Below are 21,087 nucleotides of genomic sequence, written 5' to 3' on the forward strand. Positions count from 1 at the left end.
TTGCTTATCTTTAAGTCCAGACTGGATGTATTTTTAAAGCTAGAATCATGGAAATGCAGGGCTGGAAGGGACCTAGAGAAGTCATCTAGTCCATCCCTCTGTGCTGAGGCAGGACCAAGTAAACCTACACCAGCCCTGAGCAGTGTTTGTCTAACCTGTTCTTAAAAGCTTCCAATGATGTGGAATTCACAATCTCCTTGAAAGCCAATTCCCTGAGCATTAACTACCCTTATATCAAGAAGTGTTTCCTAATATCTAACCAAACTCTCCCTTGCTACAGATTAAGCCCATTGCTTCTTGTCCTACCTTCAGCTGACATGAAAGAAAAATTGATCACTGTCCTCTTTATAACAGCACTTAACATATTTGAAGACTGTTATTAGGTTCCCCCCACATCAGCCATCTTTTCGCAAGACTAAACATGTCCAGTTTTGACTTTTTTCATAAGTCAGGTTTTCTAAACTTTTTATCATTTTTGTTGTCCTCTGGACTTTCTCCAATTTGTCCACATCTTTCCTAAAGTACAGTGCCTGGAACAGGACACAGTGCTCCAGTTGAGGCCTCATTAGTGCTGAATAGAGTGGAATAATCATTTTCCGTGTTTTACATACAACACTCCCGTTAATGCACCCCCGAATGATATTAGCCAACTGCATCACATTATTGACCCATATTCAGTCTTGATCCATTATAACTCCAAGATCCTTTTCAGCACCACCTGGCCAATTATTCCCAATTTTGTAGCTGTGCATTTGATTTTTTTCCTTCCTAAGTGAAGTACTTTGCATTTATCTTTACTGAATTTCATCTTGGTGAATTCAGACCAATTGTGAAGGTCTTCCCAAGGTTTCAAGGTTGCTTTGAATTCTAAACCTATTCTCCAAAATGCTTGCAACTCCTTGTTGTCAGTAGCTACCGGTGTGGTACTCTGCTCTTGTTCGATGATGATAACAGTCGGCTGCATACATGTTCCCTCTGTGTGCTGCCCCAGTTCTGCACAGATAGCTGACACAGCAGACCCCCAGAGAACCATCAAAGACCACAGACTCTAGTAAGGTACGAGGGAAGCTGAGCCAGGTTATTGTCAAACAAAGCACAGCAATAGTTTCCCATAGACTCTACAGGACATACTATGAATTTGTGCCCCCAGCAATGGACCGGCTCAGTCAGCGTTGGGACTTTCCACTGCCCCGTAGGCCAGACCAGGATGTACACTCCGGGACCTACTTTTATACAGTTTCAGGACAGATTACTCATCCCTACTGATGTATTGAAGTACAGCCCCTTGGGTCATTAGGGTGCTGTCTCTTCCTTTGATCATGTTGTTTCAAACAGATCTATCCATCATGCTGTCCTTTTGACTCTGTCTTTAAGATGCACCTGCCTATTTCTTGTTATCTCTGTGGAGTGTTCTGATGCCATCTTGGCACAAGTTCCTCATATTAGCACTTACGTGTGGATGCACCTGCTTCTAGCAGCCCTCTTCTCGCCAACTTCTGTGAGTGGGGCCTGCCTCTGGCTCATAGCCCAGCTTTTGCTTAGCAATGCCTGGAAGTACTTTGATTCAGGCTTCAGGCCTCAGACTGGGCCTCTGACATAAGAGTTTATGTTCAAGGGCCTCATCTTACTACATCCTTCCCAGCTTGGTGTCATCTGCAAATTTTATAAGCATTCTTTCCATTCTGGTATCCAAGTCATTAGTGAAAATATTGAATAGTACTGGACTCAGGACTGACCCCTGCAGGACCCTTCTAGATATGCCATCCCGGTTTGACAGGGACCCATTGATGACTACTCTCTGAGTGTGTTTTTTTTCAACCATTTGTGCATCTACCTTATATTAATTTAATCTAGACTGCTTTTCCCTAGTTTTCTTCTGAGAATGTCACGTGGGACTGAGGGCTTGTCTTCCTTATGGGGGTAAATTGACCTAAGTTACACTACCCCAGCTATGTGAATAACATAACTGGAGTCGATGTAGCTTAGGTCGATTTACTGCAGTGTCTTCACTGTGCTGAATCAATGGGAGATGCTTTCCTGTCAACTTCCCTTACTCCTCTAGAGGAGGTAGAGTACCGGGTTGACCGGAGAGCGCTCTGCCTTCGATTTAGCGGGCCTTCATTAGACCCGCTAAATTGACGCATGCTGCATTGATTGCAGCGGCCTTGATCTGTGACGACAAGCGCTGAGTCAAAAGACTTACTAAAATCAAGATATATCCTGTCTTCTGCTTCTCCCCCATCCACCAGGCCAGTAACCCTGTTAAAGAAGGAAATCAGGTTGGTTTGGCATGATTTGTTCTTGACAAATCCATGCTGACTATTCCTTACAACTTTATTATCCTCTAGGTGCTTATAAATTGAGTGTTCAATTGTTTGTTCCAGTATCTTTCCTGGTACTGAAGTTACACTATAACTCCAACATAAGTGATGGGCTTGATGCAGGAATCAGCGGGTGAGGCCTTCCAGCCTATGCTATACAAGAGGGCAGATCAGATTATCATAATGGTCCCTTTTGGCATTAAAATCTTTTTTTTTTTCCTAGCGAGAGCTGCTTGATGTATTCCTTTAGGAAGAATTTCCTCCTCACTCTTTTCCATCTCAACTCCCAATAAATGCCACCTTCCTAGTGTAGTGCTCCGGATGAACAGAGACCCGAGGAGGAGGGGGCCTTGTTCAGAGAGCTGTCCCCGTTTTGTTCAGCATAGTACTTGGGGAGATGAGCGGGGTGAGAGGAGAATTACTAATATAACAGTAGAACCTCTAGAGGTCCCAAGTGAGATAAGAGAGAATCTGTGCTAGGCACTGTATAAGCACATAGTGAGAGACAGGCACTGCCTCAAAGAGCATTAATCTAAATAGACAAGGTAGACACAGAGCAGGAGAAAGCAAGGATTTTTATCTCCATTTTACAGACTGGGAAACTGAGGCACAGAACAATTCAGTGACTTGCCTGAGATCACATAAGGTGCTTGTGCCAGAGCTGGGACTTGAACCCCCAACGCCACTCCACTGCCTTAAGTGGAGACCCGTCCTTCCATTCTTATCATACTGAACTGTGGTGTAATGAATTGAACGCTAAACACACATCAGCTGAAAGTCCTGAGTTGCTGAACCTCCAGTAGGGGGGCGTGATTCAGCTCTTACTGGATACCGACCAATTTCCTCCAGTTCATAATGAAACAAGAACAAGCTGTTTGTTTGCTATCTGAGGGCAGTGTTTAATAGGCACCATTGGATTTGGCCATCTCTAATGGAGCTGGTTCAGGCTGCCTCTCAAAGAGCTTGCCTAGTGCTAAATATAGTGTGACCTTCTGCTCCCTCTTCCCTCCTCCCCCTTCCTGCAGGGAAATTCATAGGGATTGAGCTGTATCAAGGATCTGGGAGCACAGATCACTCCAGACATGAGGAGACCTTTGAGTCAGGCTGGTCAGACGACTTGGACCAGACAGATGACGAAGAGGAGAAGCGATTTTGTTCAATGATGGAACAGCTTGGAGCAGCCCAGGTCTTTGAAGAGTAAGTCTCAAATCCTGTCCTGATCTGATCTTACAGTAGCTAAACCTCAGTGCTTCAACACAGACCGAGAGAAATTGACATGGCACTGCTGGTTATCTTCAAGGACATACTTTCAGAAGTGTTGCCTTGGCACTTTGTATCCCAACCTTGTGTCATGTGCTGCATTAGAAATGTCAGGGAGTCTGGGATATCTAGCCTGAATATTTACCAGTAGCCTTTAATGCAGCACTTTTCCCAAAGAACTTTGAAGGCTATAAACTCATGTTTCAGCTATGAAATATTGCTTTTGTCAGGATGGCAACCAATTGGTGCACAGTACGCAGCACAACCATGGGCAAGGGGAGGATTTAGGCAAAGAGATGAGTTCTTTGTTTTTCCAAAAGTACCTTCAACAGCCATGCAGAAGATCTTAGTCTTTAAGGTCTTATTTGTAGATTGTTGCACAATGCAGTGCCTGGAGCTTGACTGATCCACCTAGAAAGATGAGAGAGTAAATTGACCTTGTTGGGACTTGAATCTGAACAGATCTGGGTAATTCAGATCTGATGCATACATCATTAGCCATCCCCTCAGATGGAACATTCACCCCAGGACAGATCATTCTTTGAAATAAATAGCTACGCATTCCTCAGCTGGTAGGATTTTTTTTCTGCCTCGTTTTCAGGATTCTCTTTTAAATATGAACAGGAATAGATTGGGCTGGATTCTAGGCCAGGCTGCTGCTCCAAAGAGCAGGGCACAGTGGACATACATGCACAGCTCAAATGTGACTCGTATGATTGGATACATCACGAACCATGATAGGTAGAAAAAGCTACCATCCATCAGTCAAAAGCTGGAGTGTCCAACTTTCCAGTGATGTAGATCATCAGTCTCTACCCTCATTGGTTCATCTGAGATATTCCTTGAAATGGTCACTGATCCACCAGGCCAGGCCAAAGTTTATTTGGCCCAGAGAAATAGTTTTTAAATTAAACATTTGCCCTAAACCCCGACAGAACTGACCACCTTGCCTAAAGAAATATAACTTCTTCACTAGGCTACGGTGGCATGGTCTTTGGTTACCATCCACAGGAATTTAGATGTACCATGCAGCAGGCATCCCCATGGACAACCTTGCCTGATTTAAGAGAAGAGCTTATAAACAGGCAACGTTCCAAAAAGATGGTAAATGCCATAAAATGCTGCAGTGAATAAAATGATACCAGCTTCATTCCTATTTTATTTCTTTTGAAATCTGACAGCTTCTTTTAGACTAGGCTTGTATATCTGTCTAAGCACTACTTAATCACTTGCAACAGGGTAAATGTGTCCCCAGTACATGGAATTGATAATATTGTTGCTCCTCCTTCTGAGATCAGTGTTGCTTCTCTGCCTGGCAGTAGCAGAATTCCAAGGCCTTGCTGGGTGATTTTCAGTGAAGGGGAAATCAGTGAGGCAGAGTCTGGGTATACTCAAAGTGTCACTTGTTTTATTTATGCACGTCTATCAGTTCAGGAAAAGAGATGATCAAACAGCATGCAGGGAAATCCCTTCTTTTAAGACTCTCAGCCAACACCAATGACCAGTTCCCAGGGAGCAACTCTGACTCAAGAACTGACTCCAGTGACAGACCAAGGGAGAGAGCAAACTCTCCTGCTGCTCACAAAGTTTCCTCTTCGGAGCCTTGCATAACAAAACTAACCACATCACAAGTATTTCTTTTAAGACTAAAAACTTGCTCACTTCTGTCTTGCTCACAGAAAAAGAACTGGGAAACTGATCTGAAATAGCGCCACCTGCTCACTTTTACCATAAAGATATTACCATTCCTGTTAAATAGCATCCATTGCCATTCACCTCTGTCCCCCGAGAAATATCCCAGTAAAAGAGTTGTCCCAGTTAAACGGAATATTTTGCATGGTATTGTCCACTAGATGGAGTCTGTTCAGCAGAAACATATAGTGAAATTAATGTTCAGATTGAATTTGTGTCGGTCAAACTAGCTTTTTAAAAAGATGAATTCAAAGCTGAGCTCGTTGAGAACTGTGGGGGAAAAGGGGAAATCACAAAGTGTTGATATTTTTGTTTCAGAGAGTTCAAAATGGACATTTTTTGTTTATTAAAATCTGGGGTTTTGGTCAATTAAAAATATTGATAATCATATTTCAAGTCATGAAAAAAATCAGTGACAACATTTATGCAAAAAAACTGTTGGAAAAAAAGGCCATTTTTTGAGGGGACAAACCTTTGAAAAATGTTGATCAGCTCAAATAGAAAAGCTTTTTTTTTGGGGGGGTACTAGCTTTTGGGGAAGGGATAGCTCAGTGGTTTGAGCAGTCGCCTGCTAAACCTAGGGTTGTGAGTTCAATCCCTGAGGGTGCCATTTAGGGATCTGAGGCAAAAAATCTGTCTGGGGTTTGGTCCTGCTTTGAGCAGGGGATTGGACTAGATGACCTCCTGAGGTCCCTTCCAACCCTGATATTCTATAAGTCAATCAAATGTGTTCTGCAGGCACTTAGTGGGTTTGGTGCACACCTCCTGTTTGACTCTCAGTGGGGTTTGTTCTTAAATCCCTTTGAGTATTTTTGAACACTGCTCCCTTAATTTCCTGTTTTTTGTCATGAGACCTGGGTTCAATTTCCAGCTCTACCACTGCTTTGCTGGATGATTTTTGGCAAGTTTCTTCCCGCCCCATGCCTCAGTTTCTCCATCTGTAAAATGGGGAGAATGATACTGATCTGCTTTATGAAGTACTTTTGGGTCCACTGATGAAAAGTGCTATAGAAGAGCTAGATCTTATTATTTTAAAGTGAGAGTGCTAAGATTTAGTCTACGTTTTTTGGACTGTCTTATTATTTGTACTGCATTAGTGCGTCAGGCTTGGACCAGGACCCCATTGCACTAGGCACTGTACAAGGACAGACCAAAAGGACAGTCCCCGCCCCAAAGATGTTTTCTCCAGAAATAGGGCACAGAAGTAATTTCCGGCCCTCCCTACCTCTCACTCTATTGGTGAGCAGCATTTCATAGAATCATGGAATCATAGAATATCTGGTCCAATGCCCTGCTCAAAGCAGGACCAATCATCCCAGCCAGGACTTTGTCAAGCCTGACCTTAAAAACCTCTAAGGAAGGAGATTCCACCACCTTCCTAGGTAACCTATTCCAGTGCTTCACCTCCTCCTAATGAAAAAGTTTTTCCTAATATCCAACCTAAACCTCCTCCACTGCAACTTGAGATCATTACTTGACACCATTTTAAGATGCCTATTTCATTTTGAGAAGGGCTGTGGGTTTAGGAGAGATTATTCCATTCCCACAGGGCTATGGAGACCTCTTCCATATTTTTCCCATCATGCACAAATAAACAGTAAGTTAAGATGCATGGTTCTAGTGGTGAAAAATAATAATAATAAATCCTAGCTGTTATATTGTGCTTTTCATCAGTAGATCTCAAAGCTCTTTACAAAGGAGGTCAGCATCATTATTCCCCTTTTACAGATGAAGGACACTGAAGTACAGAGGGGTGAGGAGATTTCCCCAACGTCCCCTAGGAGAGTGGCAGAGGCAGGAATAGATCCAGGTCTTCTAAGTCCCAATCCAGTTCTCTATCCGCTAGTCCACACTGCTCTAAAGAGACACAAGAGTTTGAATGCTTGGGTCATTTTGAGACGGGGTGTTTCATCTCAGTTTTTTGTTAAAAGTATCATAAAGGGACTGGAAGGCATGACTCCTACATCTGATACTAGCATGGCATGAGACTTTGTTCAAGGTACTTCACCGCCCTGTGCCTCAGTTTCCCCACCTGTAAAATGATGGGGTAATGCTGATCTACTTCACAGTAGCTGTGTGATAATTAATATATGTAAAGTAGCTCTAAAATCATTGCCTTATAATAATTTTAAACCTCATGATTTTGGGGGGGGGGGGTCCTGGTTCATGATTTTCTTTCCCAATGCTTGGCATTGGCAATGCTGAGTTAGCTTTATAGGGTGGTTTTGGGATGACTTACCTCATTCTGGCCACCCACTACTTCATAGTCTTTATTCCCAGTCATGGTCCACCCCCCACACTTCAGTATTACGGGCCCATCCAATACAACTTCTGAGGTCAATGGAGGGCAGCCCTTCTCTTCTTGAACATGTGTAAGTTGGAAGGAATACCAATCCTGTGATAACATGGAAACTCCCTGGCTCTCCTTCTCTTATCTTTGCTCCAGTCAGAGTGAGGTTCGGGAGCTCTGGACTCGTCTCCGGAAAGAACGGCCAGATCTCTTGGCCAGCTTTGAGGAGTTCCTGTTCCATGTTTCATCGTACATCAGGGAGGTGCATTATGAGAAGGAATCCATGGAGCAGGCACTGAAGAGGTAAGAAGGCCTCCATGGCAGCGGGGAACCAGCTGGTACTCATTTAGATGCGACCTGACCCATTGCTTTATCCCCAAACACAAGGAGAAACTGATAGAGGCTGGGATTAAGGAGGAAAAGACTTCTGTGCTACATATAATGCTGCATTGACTCTCTTAGCCCATTCCCTCCAGATTTGACATTAACGTCTAGCCAGAATCCTAGCTCCAATTTATGTGGTTTTCTCTTTGTAGAGAGGAAGGATAGTCTAGTGATTAGGGCTCCAGTGTAGGACTTGGGCGACCTCTGTCACTGAATTCCTATGTGACCTTGGGCAAGTCATGTGCCTCAGTTCCCCATCTATAATATGGAGATAATCATACTGACCGACTTCACAGGAATGATGGGATAAATATTTTAGAGATGGTGAGATACTCAGATACTATGCTGATGGAAGCCATGTTAAGTACTCTAATAAATAAAACTTTGTGCAAATAAATATACTCCCATGGATCTCCAGTGGCCATGGAATCCCTTATCAGTGCATTTGAGCCCAGGTGCTTGGGAATGGGGCAATACCCATAAGCTATTAGTGTGGATTCTAAATTAAATCTGTATCTTCCTATTTGAGAGAGAAGATTTCCCACTCCCTCTCTTTCTTTATTTCTCCTTGTTTTCCTTTCACATTCATTCTCAGTCTTGCTCCATCACACACTTTTTCTCCTTGGTAGGAAGGAGACAGACCATGACAGAGAAGTCAGGTGTCTCTATGAAGAAATGGAGCAACAGATCAAAGCGGAAAAGGAACGACTGCTCTGCCAGGTGAATCCTCCTTACATGTGCTCAGTTGGGCATGCATTTTGATTCCTAAATGAGGCAAATATTTGGTTTCCTCTACATTTGTAAGGGAGGTGACCCTGTTGCCTCTGCTCCCCACGTGACTTCTTTTGAAATCTTCAGTAACGTAGTTCTTTTACTGGTGCAAGGATCTATGCTAGCTGGAGGAGAGTTGGCCAGGACACTCCCTGTTGCAGTGCTCATGGTGCATCTCTGCACAGAACCTCAGTTAACATGCTCTGGCACTGACAACAGCTACAGTCTAATCTGGGCTTCGTTTTTATCTCTGCCTTGTTGGGAGGTTGTGGTCTCTGCTCTCAAGGGGCCTGAAGAACACCCTTTTGTTTTCAATGCAGAAGATGTTAATTGTGGAGTGCCCTTTTCCCATCTGTGATATTAGTCAGCTTGAGAGTGGCTGTTGAGATTTCATTTGATCAGGAGGAATTTAGCATCCAGGAAGACTATAAAGACAACTAGAAGCATCTTCTAGAAGAACTGCTGTGTGTCTTCTGCCCTGCCCTGCTCTTTTATGAGCAACTCCTCTGCAATTAGGCTGTTGGAAGAAAGGGATGGGTGTTCCTTGTAAATCTTCTTCAGTGCGAGGCAAAAAATAGTTCAATCCTTGAGGGGGCCATTTAGGGATCTGGGACAAAAATCTGCCTGGGGATTGGTCCTGCTTTGGGGAGGGGGTTGGACTAGATGACCTCCTGAAGTCCCTTCCAACCCTGATATTCTATGATTCTATTCTATGATTCTAAATAAATAGAGTTGGGAAAGGGATGGGCCAAGGGACCAGCAACAAGCTTGGATGTTCCCCAGGGAGACTCAACCACCATGTGAGAAACTGGCTTCAATACCAGGCTTACTGGAGAGCCCTAGAACTTTCCTGTCTCTGAAGCAGAAGGGGGTTGTGGTAGGTCATTTAGCAGCAGGCTCCTGGGCAAAAATTATATTCTGTTCCCTGGTATTGGGAAATGTCATTCCAGGGTTCTGTGGACAGTATCAAAATCTGTGGGTCTTTCCTCTGTGCAGGAATCACTGAGGCACGACAGGAGCAACCTGCTGCAGAAGGAGCTGCGCAGCAAGGAGCAGGAGCTTGAGAAAATCCTCTACCGGCAAAAAAAGGTAACCTGGCCCAGAGCCTTCCTGAAGAAACAGACACCCTACAGTGTCTTTCTTTAATTCCTTTTTAACTACCCTTGGCAACCTTGAAAGCTACCTCCCTGCTTCTGAAGTCGTGCCGAGAGTGGGTGATAATTGGCTACATTGCACCAGTCAGTCCAGTTCCTTCCTACTTCTCCAGCAGGGCTCTGCCCTGAGCATTTTTGCTGGTTACCACAGTTCATTTTAAAATGCTACTGTATTCATTTCCTATCCGTTCTGGAATCTTTTCTTCTTCCTGCAGGATAATTTACAATAAAGCGTGTGTGTGTGTGTGTGTGTGTATATCCTTCCGGAATTCTGACCAGCAAAGCCGTGCTGTAGAAGCAATTCATGCATAAGCACACCAGCAGCAATTCCCCTTAACCTCTGTGGTTTGCGTTTTCTATTTCCTTCAGAATAACTTGTGGAGTAAAATGCTGCAGCTGGATTTAAAAAGTGTTTGGATAATTTTATGCTACTCCAGTTGTATGTGCTGAAATTGGAGTGCTCCTGTCTCATTCTTCACGGCGGGGTAATCAATAGGCGGACCATGGGTCGAATCCAGACTGCAATATACTTTTGAATGGACCCTGAAATCTTTTTATTTACTCATTATTATCATTATTGTTGTTTTTTTATTAGTATTATTTTCTCTGGAATCTGGACCTTGACTATACTTTGACCAAGAAATTTATACCTTGACAAAAAATAGATTACCCCTGCTTCACAGTATTGGTTGATCGCCCACCGGGCCACGAAGGAATCTTCTCACCTGTTCATGTACCTTCACAAGTGACCATGTGCATTATAGTGGCCTTTGCTTTCCTCTGAAGCATGAGTATAGGAGGTGTTGTGGTCATGTCAGCAGTGTCCTAGACTGGGAGTTGGGATGCCTGAGTTCTTTACCCAGCTCTGGTGCTGATGTAGGTGACCATGGGTAATTGACTTAACCTCTCTATAACTCACATACTTGCCTTCCTTTGTAAAGTGCTTTGGGAGCTATGGATTTAAAGCTTTCTGGGAAAGTTTATACCAAACTAGATGGACCCTCAAAGCAATCTAATATGGTAAATCCCATACTGAGATGCCTGCAACTCTCCTGTGTTGCTTCAGACTATATATATTCCATTCTGTCATGATGTAGCTTTCAGACCAGGAGCATGGGTTTAACCCCAAGCATATCTACTAGCCTGTCAGCGAATCCAGTGGTATTGGACCAGCATTCCTACATTCTGCTCTTATAGGCTTCTGGTGTTTGACTTCACACACCAAAAATAGGGGATCCCACTTTAATTTAGCCCAGCCTCCCACTCACAAGAGGTACTAGTGCTCTGTGACCTACAGGCACCAAATGTTGGCCTGACTCCAACGCTGCTATAATCTTAGTTTCAGCCAGCTAGTCCCCTTTCTATCAAGATAAGGAAGGGCAACTGTGTTTACCCTTCCTCGTTATTGTTGGGCTACATCATCTTAAAAGAGCGTAGTGAAGAAATAAGTGCTCTGGGTCATGTAACGCTATGCTGCCTAGGTAATCGTCGTGTCAATATTTGCATAGGGTGTGCTCAGCTCCTTATACGATGAATGATATCATTCTGTATGTAAACTGGATGAGAGGGTCTTGCTTTGATCTAATGTCCTGACGAGGACTTTCTAAAGTGGTGTCATGAATAGTAGCCATGTTCTTCAGTGCCTATTAAACCTGTGCCTTTCCTCTCTCTGACTCGCCGCTGTGAATATGTGTATCGGGGTGCGAATGGAGAATAGAGTCCCAGGGCCAGATCCTCAGCTGGTGTAAATTGGCATAACTCTACTGACTTCAGTGGAGTTGGGCCAACTTATGTCCTCTGAGGATCTGGCCCCAAATCTCGAACTGCTTCAAAGGCCATGCTCTTACTGAATGACCTTGGCTGGCAACAGCATTTGGATAAAGCACTCTGCATCTTACATTAGGAATCTATTACAGTTCCTAATGCTGAGGTAAAAATACAGGGGAGCTTCACTCGCTTCCACACGATAAATGAGGTGGTAAGCAAAACATGCAAAGCGTTTTGAAAAAGGGATAAACAGTGAGATGGCAAAATTTGCAAACAATACCAAACTACTGAATATAGTTAAGTCCAAAGGAAACTGTGAAGAGTTACAAAGGAACTCACAAAACTGAGTGACTGGAGAACAAAATGGCAGAATAAATTCAGTATTGATAAATGCAAAGCAATGCACATTGGAAAACATCCCAACTATACATATAAAATGATGGGGTCTAACTTAGCAGTTACCATTCAAGAAAGTGATCTTGGAGTCACTATGGATAGTTCTCTGACAACATCCACTCAATGTGCAGCAGCAGTCAAAAAAGCTAACAGAATGTTCAGAACCATTAAGAAAGGGATAGAGAATAAGACAGAAAATATCATAATGCCATTATATAAATCCATAGTACACCTCACACCTTGAATATTGCATGCAGTTCTGATCACCCCACCTCAAAAAGTATATATTAGAATTGGAAAAGTTACAGAGAAGGATAACAAAAATGATTAGGGATATGGAACAGCTTCCATATGAGGAGAAATTAAAAAGACTGGGACTTCTCAGTTTGAAAAAGAGACGACTAAAGGGGAATATGCTAGAGGTCTATAAAATCATGACTGGTGTGGAGAAAGCGAATAGGAAGTGTTATTTACGCCTTCACATTAGACAAGAGCCAGGGGTCCCCCAATGAAATTAATAAGCAGCAAGTTTAAAACAAACAAAAGGAAGTACTTCTTCACACAACGCACAGTCAATCTGTGGAACTCATTACCAGAGGATGTTGTGAAGGCCAAAACTATAACTGGTTTCAAAAAAGAACTAGATAAGTTCATGGAGGATAGGTCCATCAATGGCTATTAGCCAAGATGGTCAGGGATGCGACCCATGCTCTGGGTGTCCCTACCCTCTGATTGCCAGAAGCTGGAAGTGACTGACAGGAGATGAATCACTCAATGCTTGCCTGTTCTGTTCATTCCCTCTGAAACACCTGATATTGGCCATTGTCAGAAGACAGGATACTGGGCTAGCTGGACCATTGTCTGACCCAGTATAGCTGTTATTAGGTTATTTTCAGAACCAGGATAGATATTGTCTATGAATAAAAGTGAGATATACTTCTCTGGTTGCTCTTTCAAGCTCATCCATCTAGGAGTGTGAGGGTGTGTGTGTGTTTAAAGCTCTGTAGATATTTTTATGACTAGGAACTGCCCATGGATGATAACCTATATCAGCAGATAACCATGATGCAGGTCATACACTGTAGCACACTGTAAACAGTGCAGTCAGTGTCCAGAGGATGTTCTAAAGTCCAAGTGTACTATCTGATGGCACCAAAGTCCAAGTTAGGAAGGGAAGAGGCATCTTCAGGTGAGTGGAGGGAGGGTATCAAATCAAACAGATAACAGGACCTTGTCTGATGTCCACTCACTATTGGGCATGGGGGGACTTCTACCTCTTTCCTTGGTGGGGATAAAGGCCCCTTAACCAAGGGGATAGGGCTAGCAGAAAGAATAAACATATCATGCCAGAGACACTTATGATCTGGTGACTACCAAGACTGAAGGAGTGGATAGGCCATCCCCAAATCCTCTTGGAGAGAATGCATTTGCAGTTCTGGTCCATGGACTGTGAAGCTAAAACTAACAGAGAAGTGGATGCAGAATATCTGTCTGATCTGCTTCATCTCCCACCATTGAAATAACCAGGGGAGAAAAATCCTTCCCATGATTGGGAAAATTGTGGCCCTTACTGGCACAATGAGACTGAAAGATAACACTCCCACCTGTGAGGGGGTACTCTCAAAGAATGAAATCACCAGTCTGTAATTGACAGACTTCATTTCCTTTCCACATGGTCCATCTCCTCTTCCTTAGTAAACTGTTAGTTAACTCCTCTGCTAAATGTCTGGGGTCTCACACAGGGGAATGTGTCCAGGATGCCCTGTGTATCCTGCATGGAAAACTCAGGCTTTTTTAAGGTGGGTGGTTTCATACCTTTGCACAGATAAATGCAATAACCTTGAGTGGAGGTTGCTAATGTATGGATCACCATGACTAAACCCACAGCTGGGGGGGAAGGTGGGGACAAGTCTAGTGACAAAACAAGGGGAGGCTCTATGTTTGAGTCTCGAGCTCTATGGATTGATATGGACGTAGTGATGTGATCCAAACCCCATTGAAGTCAATGGGAAGACTCCTACTGTCTGCAATAGGCTTTAGGTCAGGCCCGAGGAGCATGGCGGCAGCACTCTTGCAATGCAGGGAAAAGGCGAGGAAGCACTTTGTGACACGCTATGGGGATGGCCTGTCTCCCTGATGCTTGAGGTGATAGAGACGCAGGCTGAGTAGCGCAGCTGCATATAAGCTGATTGCTCTGTTCCCCTTGCCCTGATTTTCATTTATGCAGCAGTGATGTCCCTAATCTTGCCTTGCACAGCAAGACCCTCGTGTTCAATGGCTGTATCTCCTAAAGCAGCTCCCAGTTTTACTCTCCTCCCTCTGCTTGAGAGCTCCCTCATTGCAAATTACCTGCCTGGCACCTGCTGACTGGATCCAGCGAGAACTCATGCCAGTCAGAGGTGCTCATGTCAGTGCCAGCCACGCTGGATGGCAGAGCTGCTGCTCTGGGAGGGGACTTCCTAGTGGTCATATTGAAGTAGCAATATTTTTATATATCTATTGCCATAAGTATTCCTGGCTCAGTGTAGCGGACTAACTGCCTCAAACCAATAGCACATCCCTGCCCTGAAAAAATTGCTGTCTTAAAGTACAAGCTCATTGGATTCAGCTTAGACACAAAGTGCCATGCAGTCATCGCAGCTGGTATTAGGGCTCAAACTTTTTTGGATGAAAAAATAGGGTTTTCAGCTAAGTAAAAAATTTGTACTGAAAGCATCTCTGTGGTTCCAGCAACACATTTCAATGCTTTTGTGGAAAAGGGAAATCTTTTCTGTTTTCAACCCAACATAGTTTTGGTTTTGGTTTTGTTTGTTTGTTAATAAAAAATCAAAATTTTACACAAGAGGAAGAAGGACCCAACTTCCAACTTGCTCTATCTGGAATTCTTTGTGGAATTGCTAGGTTTTCAGAAATGGCTTGTAGGAGATGAGAGGGGCTTAACTGGAAATCCATGGACTAGGCAAATCTGCAGCAAGCAAAATATCAGAGGCATTTCGCTCACTGTGTGTCTTCTGGGTTTTCCTTTGTGTAGATTCCACAACCAGACCGGCTAATGATTCTGCTTTAGATACGTACAAACTAATTCTTGTTCAGGGCTATGGTAGGGTCCCAGCTAGTCACATGTCTTGAACAGCACCAAGCAGCTTTATCTAATCAAGGATCAACAGGCATGGAGGAATGTTGGCCATCTGTTAGATAAGGAGGTTTGGAGAGATGGGGTTCAGTAACTGGGATTCACTGGGTCTGCTCCAGATCCTTAGCAAGCTAAAATATTTAATCTTCGAGGCTGTCTGTAAGGCTCCGTATGTGGCCTTCCAAGAAATCCAGAATGAATGGCGCGTGCTCAAACATATCCCTAGCAATCCAGTGTTTGCACACAACATCTGTCTCCATCTGGCCCAGTACAGCAGGTGCAGCATACCATGTTGTAGAGGAGAGCCAGGCTTCACCAGCATTGTTGGCTGTTTACATTCCATGGGAGTCTTCTGTTGAGAGATGGCCATGCATGAGATCCTGCCTTATCTCTCTCTATCTTGCTTTCAGATAAGGGTCTGACTTAAGTTTGCAGCAAGAAGGCAGTTCAGCGTACACATCCCCTCGTAGAGAGGCCCTAGCAAGGTTGGCATGTGCATGAGATGAGATCTCACCTTGTCCTTAACTTGACCTTGTGCCTCTGTAATGTAGCGCACATCTACTTGTCTCCATGGGGTGCGCTTGCCTGTGACATTCTGGTGCATGAAGACCAGTCAGGGATAGCCCCTGCCAAAGTGCTGTAAACTTTCTCACAAGGCCGCCTAGAGGATTCAGGGGGCCAAGGGCAAAGCAATTTTGGGAGCTCCTTCCATAAAAAAAGTTGCACTACTATAGAATACTATATTTTTGTGGGGGCCCCTGTAGGGCCAGGGCCTGGGCAAATTGCCCCACTTGCCCCCTCCCCTCTCCCGGGCAGCCCTGCTTTCTCGTTCCAGTTTGTGAGTGGGCAGCTGCAAGATGAGATTTAAGGGGTATTTTGAATGAGCTCCAGGCAACTTCCAGTTCCCTGCTCTAATCATTTCACTCATTGCCTCTGCCAAGCAAACACCTAACCTGAAACTCTCAAACCTCAATGAACATCTGAGACCACTGCCTATCACGCTGACCAATGTTGTCTTGTTGTTTCCTGGTGCTCCCCGTGTGTCTGCTGTATCCATCTGTTGTTTCTTGTTGTATACTTTCTTCATAAACTCTTAGGGGCAGTGGCTCTTTTTGTTCTGTTTGTATAGCACCTGGCAGCCTGGGTTCCTGGGCCATGACTGAGCTGCAAGGTGCTACTGTAATACAACCAGTAAATAATAATGTCCTATTCTTGGTGTGAGATGAGCAGAGTTACTGCTGCTTCTCCCACCTTACTCTTCCCCTTTCTCCTTTGATATTGCCGTTCCACAGTGGGGTGCGATTGTGCCACATTTGTGTGCTGTGACGTATCGGTTCAGGGGGGTCAACACAGGATAGTCGGCTTTGAAATACCCAGCTTGTGGCTTTACGTCACACTGAGTGTAATGCTATCCACGTTCTTCTGGGCAGCTTACCTGGAGCAGCTCCTCAATAGCACATTGTGTATATGCTTTTCTGGCCCGTTGTATGGCCATGGCTTCCTGAATCTGGCAGGTGGCTCTTACTATTCTTTGTCTGTCTTTTTCCTCTTTCCCAGCTGGAACATCAAATACAGTCTCTGAACTCTGAGCAGCTGGAGACCCGGCTGCAGAATGAGCGGCTCCAGCTTCTCAATGAAAACCTCCTGGAGCAGCTGGAGAGAAGCAAGTGGGAGCTGGAGGTGGCCAAGGGGCATCTGGAGCGTATCCAGAAGGAGGCTCAGTGTGAAGAGGAACAGAAAGACAGGTATGGCGGGATAGCGGTTACAGAATGTGCAGTGGAAGCTGATAGCTGCTTGTGCAACATGACTTACCTGGTACCCAGTAAGAGGAGCTGTCTACCGGTTAAGGAACAACACTTGAAAGCTGGAGACCTGAGTTCTATTACTGACTCTGTCATGAGCTCAGTACCTGATCCTGGGGAAGATAAGTAATCAACTCCTGTGGTGGTTTTCTCATTGATAAAACATGTCTAATACTAATAGTGACCTGCTAGGGGAATTGTGAGGCTAAATTAATGTGTTAATTGATGCTTGGCTGGAAAGCACTGTACAAGGGCAAAGAATTGCTATTTTGATTTAAAGCAGTAGGGGGGTTTCTTTCATGTGCTCTCCAGTTTATTGTAGCCTCAGCTAGAGAGGTTACAATAATTATATTGCAGCCACTGTGGGGTGCATCTCTTCAGCCTTTACCTGATAATAAGACTTAGTTCTTACATAGCAGCTTTTCATCTCATAATGCACTAACAAACAAAGGCATGTATCATTATGAGTCATGACCCATGGGTCTCAAACCTGGACCCACAAGGTTCTCTGGGAGCAGCCACACTCCACCTGGCAGCAGCTTATGTGGGACCTACAAAGTCTGGCTCCAGTGTGGCCCCCTGGTCCTATGTAAGCCAGCAGCAGGAACCTGTCTGAACAACTGGGCACCATCCTGCTCTGGACTGCATGCCTTGTGCTTCCTGATCCATTTTCTCACATCTCCATCTAGTTTGACTCTTAGCATCTGACTTGCGATTCCTGAACCTCCAGCTTGTCACCTCCCAGTATCCTGACCCAGCCAACTCTTAAGTTCTATATTGTGACTGTAAACTCTGGTTTTAATTACTAGGTTGGGCTGCCCATGGCCAAGCCATGACATTATCTCTATTTTTACAAGTGGAGTAACTGAGGTATTGAGAAGGAAAGTGACTTGCCCAAGGACACACAGTAGGCTTGTGGCAGAGCTCACAGTAGAACTCAGGTCTGCTGGCTCCAAAGCCAATGCACAATCCACTGAACTGTCTTTGAAGCTGGCAGGCTTGTACCTTTAGCAACATCACTTGCGTGTGCATAAGAGACAGTGCCATTGTGGGGCGGGTGGATTTTTCATCCTTTCTAGTCTTTTGCTTAACCTTGTTTCTTTTTCTTTCTCATTTTCTTTTCCCCTCCCTTTACACAGGGATGTGTTCAGAGTCTCTAAGAATATGCAGAAAGAGAAACAAAGTCTTCTTCGACAGCTGGAGCTCCTCAGGTAAGGGGGGTGTTGAGAGACTGCTACTTCCTTAGACAGGAGACTTGAGAAGAGGTGGAACGGTCAGAGATGTTATCCACCCCACAGACAGAAATAAGTTCAAAACTCCAGCAGTGCCCAAGCATGCTTGTTTGCTCTGGAAGAGCAAATTGACATCCAGAATTAGTGACTCTTTGGTGTGGGAGTTGGGAATCCTCCAACCAATAGACAGAGGGATTTGGGCTGGTTCGTAGCTCTGGTCTTCTTCTGGCTAGCTTGTTTCCAGATGTGCCAACGCTGCTGAAGCACCATACGGATTCTTTGTCTCTCCAGGAAGCTGTAATAATATTTAATGTACTGTGATGGCATCCATAGATTCACTGAGGGGCCAGTATGATCATCTAGCTTGACCTCCTGCATAGCCCAGGCCATAGGTTGTCACCCAGCGATTCATCCAAGGGAGGAGATTATTCTTTCCTCCTGTTTAAGGGAATACTATGGAGTCCCATCGTTATCTGGACTGAGACCACCACCCAACCCATCTGGCAGGAAGGGCATCCTTATTTCCCTAATTAGCTCTCCAATGTTGGTGTCTGCCCTGCTCCCAAGGAGAACTTGGTAACCACTCTGCTTGTCTCTCTCTCACCTTCCTTTGGAGCAGAGAGATGAACAAGAAGCTTCGGGATGACAGAGATGCCTTTGAAGCCAAGAAGCTGGTTAATCTAAGAAAGAAAATCCTAATCCCCAACCACCGCCCTTTCATCTGCTGCTGTTATTGTCACCACTCGGGGGTCCTGCACTTCCACGGGGGACACTGACCCAAGCACCCGAGGCCTGGTGTGGCACCTTAGACTTCCACACACTTCTCCCGTTCTGGAGAGCACCGTGCGGATTGCATTCAGGCCAGTGGGAAGGAGCTGCTGGAGTACACTGCCCTGTGGCTGTGGTGAAGGGGGAGCCCAGGTGTGGGGATCAGGGGTGTTTGTGCTTGAGCCAGGGAATTCAAGGCCTGGAAGGCACTGGTGCTGAATCCCATGCCGGAGGCCAGGCTGTGTTAGCCTGAATGGTGATGAGGGGGTAGAGTCCAGAGAGATTGTCTGCCTGCTGGCACCCATCTCTGCAGCCTCCAGGCCCCATTGGAGGTTATAGCAAGTAGTACTGCCTAGCCCCTCCGTCCTTCGTGCCAGCTGCTGCCAGCCTGGTCCCAGCCCCATCCCTGTCTAATGTGCCGCACAGACATGCGGCAGCAAGCCCACAAGGAGGGGGTTGGGGCTTAGACCCCGTAAAGGACAGGGAACAGCATCACTACGTTCACTGTGGGCCTCATCTGCATCACCTTCGCCCACAGTCTAATCGTCTTCAAGATGCAGCCTTGGGTGGGGGGTGAGCAGAGCTAGTGGCACCATATGATGCATAGGGCAGGCAGGCTCACCGGCATCCCAGCTTTTACTTAAAGGCTGGATGGCCTCCCAGACTAGCAAGAACCTGTGGTGTAGGTGAACGTCTTTGTGGGCCCTTCATTCACCCTGCAGCAAAGCTCCTTTCCCCTCCCCTTCACCCACACTTAGATCCATCCTTGCAACCAGGGTCATCTTCCCCCAGCCCTGCTACCGTGTTCCATTGGTGAAGACATGGAGGGGACAGCCTTCCAGCAATGTCAATGAGCGTGCAAGGAGGCAAAGCAGAGGGCTGGGGTAAGGAGGATCCAACATGTCCAAGCCAGGCTGGCGCTTGGGTAGGGGCCAGTAAAAGCAGCAAGACTAGCGTGATGACATGTGAATGGAAGCATGGTGAGGTCAGTTCCAGGGATCCCATCTACGCTTTGGCTGTGAGCTGCTCCTCCAGGAAGAAAGGCTGAAGTAAAATCCAAAGAAGGAGGGGCTTTTTTCAGAACATAATTGCATTGACTATTTCCTTTAGGGCTCAGGGGGCAGGATTTGTTTCTGAATCCTGCATGGGGATTTGCTGAAGCTGCTAATAGCATGCGTGAGTGTCGTGGTGCCAACTGGTGGTGGGTAGCTAGCCACGATCTAGGCCATAGCTGGAATCCACCCTATCAGAGCACACAGTTCCAGGCAGCGTTCCAGCTCTGCCTGTGTCCTGGGTGTAAAGTGTTAGCTAAGCCATCTGGAGGAGGTACCAGCTCACCTCTGCCAGAGTAACAGGAGTCCCTGCTGCACCAAGAGATGATATGCAGTCATTCAGGATATCCAATCCACCTGCTGGCTTTATCATAGGGATCATGTGCCATTGGCATATTAGCTTACTGCCCTCTCCTGGAAAAATAACCCAATAAAACCAGATCACTTTATTGCAGAGTCCAATGCAAATAGGGGGAAAATGGTGCTTTTACCTTTTTCACTATATTCTGTTTCAATGCCAGGCCTTTCCATCACAACTACTCAGGCTTCTGAGCTCCAGTGGTGGTTGGGATGATAACCACCCTCTTGGCATCCTAGCGTTTCTTCTTAATGATCTGTTGTGTCAAAGAAACTTTCCCTGCCCCCCAGCTCCTTTTCCCTTGATTTCAAAGTGGGGTAGTTGTACTGGTGCAAGGCACTTGTGATACCAGTGCAACTTGTTTGCACTGGGTTCAGTGGCATTGGTGCAAATATTTGAATAATTTCCCACGGTGGACAAGGCTTTAGTATCCCCTCCCTGTGCCTGGAGAGGTTCAGCTCAGTTTTCAGCCTGTTGTGATATTACCATTTTGGTCCTCCACCAATATGAAGGAAGTTAGGGCCTGGTATTTCTGATATTAAATAAAATGGGGGAAAGGACCCCTTTTGAGGCAGACTATATAGCCTAAAGGGCAGAAACAGAATCTGTTTGTTTTGTTTTAGAGCCATTCAGAGGAATACTACAGACACACCTCAACCCTAAGATATTTCTGCCCCAGAACTGTTGGGCCCCTCTCTCTTAGTTGG

At 45.2% G+C, this 21,087-nt stretch overlaps 1 protein-coding gene across 1 annotated transcript in view; it reads left to right on the forward strand.

The window, feature by feature from the left end:
* The window catches only part of CRACR2B (calcium release activated channel regulator 2B), an 86,815-nt gene that overhangs the window by 47,490 nt on the left and 18,238 nt on the right, over positions 1-21,087 (forward strand). The window contains exons 4-10 of the mRNA XM_050952872.1: positions 3,347-3,518; positions 7,720-7,866; positions 8,577-8,667; positions 9,715-9,807; positions 16,726-16,913; positions 18,110-18,181; positions 18,822-18,876. Coding sequence (XP_050808829.1) covers positions 3,347-3,518; positions 7,720-7,866; positions 8,577-8,667; positions 9,715-9,807; positions 16,726-16,913; positions 18,110-18,181; positions 18,822-18,876 — 818 coding nt within the window. The remainder of the gene's footprint in view (positions 1-3,346; positions 3,519-7,719; positions 7,867-8,576; positions 8,668-9,714; positions 9,808-16,725; positions 16,914-18,109; positions 18,182-18,821; positions 18,877-21,087) is intronic.

This window comes from Gopherus flavomarginatus, chromosome 5, assembly GCF_025201925.1.
Source record: "Gopherus flavomarginatus isolate rGopFla2 chromosome 5, rGopFla2.mat.asm, whole genome shotgun sequence".
NCBI lineage: Eukaryota > Metazoa > Chordata > Testudines > Testudinidae > Gopherus > Gopherus flavomarginatus.